A 6,220-nucleotide genomic window follows, 5' to 3' on the forward strand; every position below is an offset into this window, starting at 1 on the left:
TAAACAGTCAGTTTAACAGACAGCCACAGAGTGTTATACTGTATATAATCAGGCAACAATAGAAATATTTACAATAAATTATTAGAGCATGTTTACAATCAGTTATAGAAGTACATATCTGGGAAGAACATTAGGTGAACATGATATAGAATCATTACACAAGATACATACGCTATTAGTCAAGATACGTACTAGTATTCCAAGGTGCAAGGTGAAGAATCGATCCGTTTATTTGACTGACACAGTCTGAATATACGTATTCTAGCTAGCTACTATATTTTAAAGCAAAGAAAAGCCATTTCATATCGTCGTTAAACACGTTGTTTATATACTTTTTTAATATATATCTGTATATATGTGTAAATAGTAAATTTAGTCTCTCATAACTCCATGTGGAGTGGCTCAACTTTTAATAAGATGCTGTATTTTATAATGTACATTTATTAGGTGAGACTTAAATAAAAACCTGTCTGTCTGTCTCCTACAGATAATCTCATTTACTGCTGAAACTGACGATAAAGTTGTTATTGTGAACTTAAGTGGGGCTATCTCGACAGAATTATATAACTTAGTTTCACCGAAGCATAAAGATAAAGGTGGTTATAGCGAAGTTTAGTAAGAATGATATATTCCCAGTTGCTATTATGCCACGAATGCATACCTTTTACGTGAGATTCCACCAGGGTGGGAGGTAAACAGCTGTAGATACAGAGAAAGGTATTGAAGCCTTCCATGTGTTTGCCTAACTCTATCTGACCAGCACGTTGAGAAATACCGGTCCCGGATTATGTCCGATCTGCGTTATCGATTTGACCCTTGGCAGGTTTAAGAAACTGGAAACTTGTAATATTCCCAATTTCCATCCTCAATATGTGGCATGTAACTAGATAAAACATTTTTAAAACTTGTCCGCTTTGCCCATGTTAATAGTACCATCAACGTGTCAGGTATTATACATAGTCCCTGAACGTTCCGGGTATGATAATATTCCCTGAATTGTTCAGGTCATGTACATGTTCCCTGAACGTGTCAAGTATTATACATAGTCCCTGAACGTTCCGGGTATGATAATATTCCCTGAAGTGTTTAGGGCATGTACATGTTCCCTGAACGTGTCAAGTATTATACATAGTCCCTGAACGTTCCGGGTATGATAATATTCCCTGAATTGTTCAGGTCATGTACATGTTCCCTGAACGTGTCAAGTATTATACATAGTCCCTGAACGTTCCGGGTATGATAATATTCCCTGAATTGTTCAGGTCATGTACATGTTCCCTGAACGTGTCAAGTATTATACATAGTCCCTGAACGTTCCGGGTATGATAATATTCCCTGAATTGTTCAGGTCATGTACATGTTCCCTGAACGTGTCAGGTACTACTATTATCTGAATGTTTGAAGTATTGTACATTGTCCCAGAACTCTTCGGGTTTTACACATATTCTAAGAATGTTTCGGGTCAGTGTTTCAGTCATGCATATTGCTTCATGTCAGCTGCACAGTGGAGGTAGCACAGAACATATCTGCTTACCACTTTGGTGACACCCGTGCGCTAAATACGGATCCTTTGACACACTTGGCCATCCTAGACCCAGATTTATATTCCGTAAATGAGGGCCTATGATACCTCCCGGACATAGACTGCATAATGTATTATGTACTTTAACACTGATACTAATAATTTTAATTCTTCTTGATTTGAACATTTTATCAAGATATAACGTTGGGTTAAACAACAACTTATACATCATATTTGTAAGCTTATGTAGTGTTGGTCATTCATAACATTGTTCGGTAGATATAAATTTCTATTTCCCTCAAACAAGGCTGCATGTATGTCGGACACATGACTAACACGTGTTACACACCTCCAAGGCCGTCCTCGTCGGGCATAATAAACCTATAGGGTTTTGAACAACAGAGCGCCGATATGTTTTTAAATCGATAGATGCACAATAAAATACAGTAAGTGTATGGCGCAATTTAAACGGTATGTTTGACTTAAATATGCGTTGACTTTACAAATATGTATTTGATATTCAGGACTCATTTAATCTTGCAGATCAGTCTTGCATACAGTCAAGTCCCGTTAATCCGACATTGTTGGTTGCGATTACGATAACGAATTAAACATGTTGTAATAAAAAAAGGAAAAAGGAAATATTCATATTGTTGTGTTACATTGTCAGCGGAATATGTTTTCTAATCATGCAACCTCTGAAGTTGCAAAACTACTGTTACAGACTGATTCAAAATACTTTTTAAAGCATAGTCTGGAATGGAAGTCGCGTATCAAAACACGGGGCTGTGTACTCGTGGGGCAGATTACCACGGAGTACGATGATCACTGTGTCGGATTAACGACACTGATTAATGAGTGATTTCAGCAATTCGTCGCAAATGAGGTGTGTCGGTGTCGGAGTGCGAGACTGTCGGATTAAGGGGTCTAAATAGCACTGATTTAATCGGTTCCCATCATTTGTGTCGGATAAAGCCGATTGTCGGATCAACAAGTGTCGGATTAACGAGACTTTCCTGTACATATGAAATGGTTATGATCACCATCATGTTCGTGCCATGCATAGGCAAATCCGTATGTCTGACACATGTTGACACATTTTTATAACCACTTTCGTCAAGACTTCTGACCATATAATAACAGTGCTACTTTCTACATTCAGGCATCCTTAACAACAATTCTGTTGAGAGGTGGGCAGCGGAGTTCCAGAGAGGAAGCAAGAGTCTTAAAATGACCCAAGATCAAGAAGAGCATTAACTGCCACAACTAATGTAAATGTTGATCAAATACACATTATTATTGATTGTCGACGACTCGCCACACGTCACATAGCGAATACAGTAGGCATCTCATGAGAGTGTTGAGAACATTCTAAGGAATGAACGTGGCATAAAAATGGCTTCAGTTTGCTTGGTTCAAATGGTTCTGACTCCTGATCAGAAAAGACCCACCCGCACCCTTCACCCATTCTCCACATCACAATACTTTGTTCACAGGGATTCTATGCTTTTCTTGAATGAATTTCCATCAGGCTATACAGGTAGCCTGGGTGTTGCACTGATGTTTGTTGGCGAGGCTATGTACAAGTTATCGTCACTGGCCCTGAGAATGGCAGCCGTGCGACTTAGTCCACTGATGGACATGACAAGAACGCGACACATGGATAGCACGTGCAGGTCCAGAATGACTTTTTCTAATCCCTCACACGTGTAGTTCTTGGACCTGTCGATATGGACAATAGGTCCTTCATTTTCGATATATGTTTGCGGAAAAGCATTTTGAAACTTTTTTCTAATATTATCCGAATCAGTGGCGAGAAAGATTTTGAAGACTTCCGATTGATTCCATCTTTGTAAAAATGTAATCACTCCTCTTGGCTTTGGTTTCCGGGTTCGCCTGACTTCATCGTTCGGCATAGTCTTACTTCTACCCATACGAAGATGCGCGCATACCAATGTCTTTGCTCCTACCCTACGCTGTAGCGCATTATATCTGCTAGCTGTGGATGGTGATAGTCGGAACAACACCCCAACAATATGTTTATAGATCTCGTATTCACTTTTGTTTCTAGCCCACTCTACTGCTTTGAACAACGGGTTCCTCATCAAATGCTTCACACAGTTAACATTGATTGTCATGTTAATGACATCAGCCTTGAATACATCATTCAGATCGCTGGACTCCATGTCGAGGGCAAACTGTTTGTTGTCAATGACTCGCATCCTCTGTTGGTGTCGTGCCCTGATGTGACCAATGTTCAATCTCCAGCTGACCATGTTGGGCTGCCAGTATTCTGCCAGGTTACATGGGTCTTCCATCACTATACCAAACTCTCGGCCCAACATCTGGGACAGAAGGTACCCGGTCACAAATCCCTTCAGCCGGTCTGACAGCCCCCCAATGTATGATCCAATACACACACATACAATGTACTTCTTCGTCGGGTGAACAGGTTGACCTTGATCGAATGTAAAAGGTCCAGCATCTCCCGGGGCCTGTCTGTGTACATTGTCTGCCTCTCCTTCACCACGAAAGGGAAGTTTATATTTGTATTTGTGTCTCTTCATATTTAAAGTGTAACGGAAGCAGTTGACCAATAACACAGTTGTCCCCACGACACAGCAGAAAAATAGTAGTCTTCGAACCATCTGCTGCAACAGCATCGATAAATTCCATTAAAAAAACCCAGATATTGATGCATACACAGTAAGCACATAGTTTCGGACTCGAAATAGCAAAATGCCATTTGGCGTGATTTTTGCAATATTTATTCTTTGAGTTTCCAAAGAAAAAAGTCACAAGAAAGATGCATTAATAAAGATCTATTTTACGAGATTACGTTTTATACCTCCATCCATCTTTTGAATTGTTTGTGTTGAAAACACATTGTCTATGTTTGAGGTGCATCTGACCCTTTTATCTGACAGTTTGACTACATACATGATGCGGACAGTTTGACTGTACATAGGTGATGCGGACAGTTTGACTTCACATACGTGATACGAACAGTTTGACTGTACATACGTGATGCTGACAGTTTGACTGTACATACGTGATGCGGACAGTTTGTCTGTACATACGTGATGCTGACAGTTTGTGTGTACATACATGATGCGGACAGTTTGTCTGTACGTACGTGATACGAGGGCCACATCGACGTCCTGTGCATCAGTCAATCCGCCACGTTGTTGGTTCACGAGTAGCTGTGAGCATCAGCTTTGCCGCTACTCTGACATCAATAAGCAGCATCTGGTGGCAGTACAGCCACTTACAAATAAAGGCACATCGATGGATCAATGCCATGCCCATGCTGTTGATGTGATATTTCAGATTTCGTAACGCAACTAAGACTGTGATATTTAAGAATTTTTTTATCCCATTATCAGGACCTCCTGGAAGCTTCGATTCCTTTTAGTTCTAAAAGCAATTATTTTTAATAATCAACAAATTTTTGTTTTATCTGGTTTGTGTTTTACCTTGAACAATTTAAAATTTGTTACTAAACACATAACCGTCCTTTGTTGATTTCAAATAAGAAATGTGGTTCGATCAATTTGATCGAATGTAAAAGGTCCAGCATCTCCCAGGGCCTGCCTGTGTACATTGTCTGCCTCTCCTTCACCACGAAAGGGAAGTTCATATTTGTATTTGTGTTTCTTCATATGTAAAGTGTAACAGAAGCAGTTGACCAATAAACACAGTTGTCCCCACGACACAGCAGACAAACAGTAGTCTACGAATCATCTGCTGCAACAGCATCAATAAATTCCATTAAAATAAAACGTATATTGATGCATACACAGTAAGCACATAATTTCGGACTCGAAATAGCAAAATGCCATTTGGCGTGATTTTTGCAATACTTATTCTTTAAGTTTCCAAAGAAAAAAGTCACAAGAAAGATGCATTAATAAAGATCTATTTTACGAGATAACTTTTTTATACCTCCATCCATCATTTGAATTGTTTGTGTTGAAAACACATTGTCTGTGTTTGAGGTGTATCTGACCCTTTATCTGTCCCTTTTATCTGACAGTTTGACTGTACATACGTGATGCGGACAGTTTGACTGTACATACGTGATACGGACAGTTTAACTGTACATACGTGATGCGGACAGTTTAACTGTACATACGTGATACGGACAGTTTGACTGTACATACGTGATGCGGACAGTTTGACTGTACATACGTGATACGGACAGTTTAACTGTACATACGTGATGCGGACAGTTTGACTGTACATACGTGATGCTGACAGTTTGACTATACATGTACATACGTGAGCAAAAGTTCACAAAACTTTTTTTAAGAATCCGCTACGCGGATTCATACAGTTTGCACATCGGTTTTTCGATTCATACCTCAATGAACCGAAAACAATACACAGTCAATCCTTAATTATTTTTTTAATTTGAAGTTTACACGATATACGATTTTTCTATTGGACGAGAGGTCGGTCACATGACCGCGAAATTGACGTTCATAAGTGTATAATTAAATTTTCCATGTTTTCATTGAAATTCCTGCATTCTGATTAGTTGAATTGGTCACGTGTTATTGCCTTCATTTCCCAATGAATGATAAAAATTAAGCCACGCCCACCGAAGCGGACTACTTTTATTACTACGGAATGTCGGGGAATCCTAATATAACATCCCTTTCTGCTCACTTGTATTGCCATGCACTGGGCATTTAG

General features: G+C 39.4%; 1 protein-coding gene across 1 annotated transcript; it reads right to left on the minus strand.

Moving 5' to 3' along the window:
• Positions 1 to 2,516: 2,516 nt before the first annotated feature.
• On the minus strand, positions 2,517 to 4,743 carry LOC124125264. Its single transcript, XM_046488541.2, has 2 exons — positions 4,659 to 4,743; positions 2,517 to 4,173 (listed from the first exon to the last, which is right to left on the minus strand). Exons 1-2 carry the CDS (start codon positions 4,689 to 4,691, stop codon positions 3,055 to 3,057), a joined length of 1,152 nt encoding a protein of 383 aa, XP_046344497.2. The 5' UTR covers positions 4,692 to 4,743; the 3' UTR covers positions 2,517 to 3,054.
• Positions 4,744 to 6,220: the final 1,477 nt, after the last annotated feature.

Source organism: Haliotis rufescens, unplaced genomic scaffold, assembly GCF_023055435.1.
Source record: "Haliotis rufescens isolate VD_foot unplaced genomic scaffold, xgHalRufe1.0.p SCAF_3, whole genome shotgun sequence".
NCBI lineage: Eukaryota > Metazoa > Mollusca > Gastropoda > Lepetellida > Haliotidae > Haliotis > Haliotis rufescens.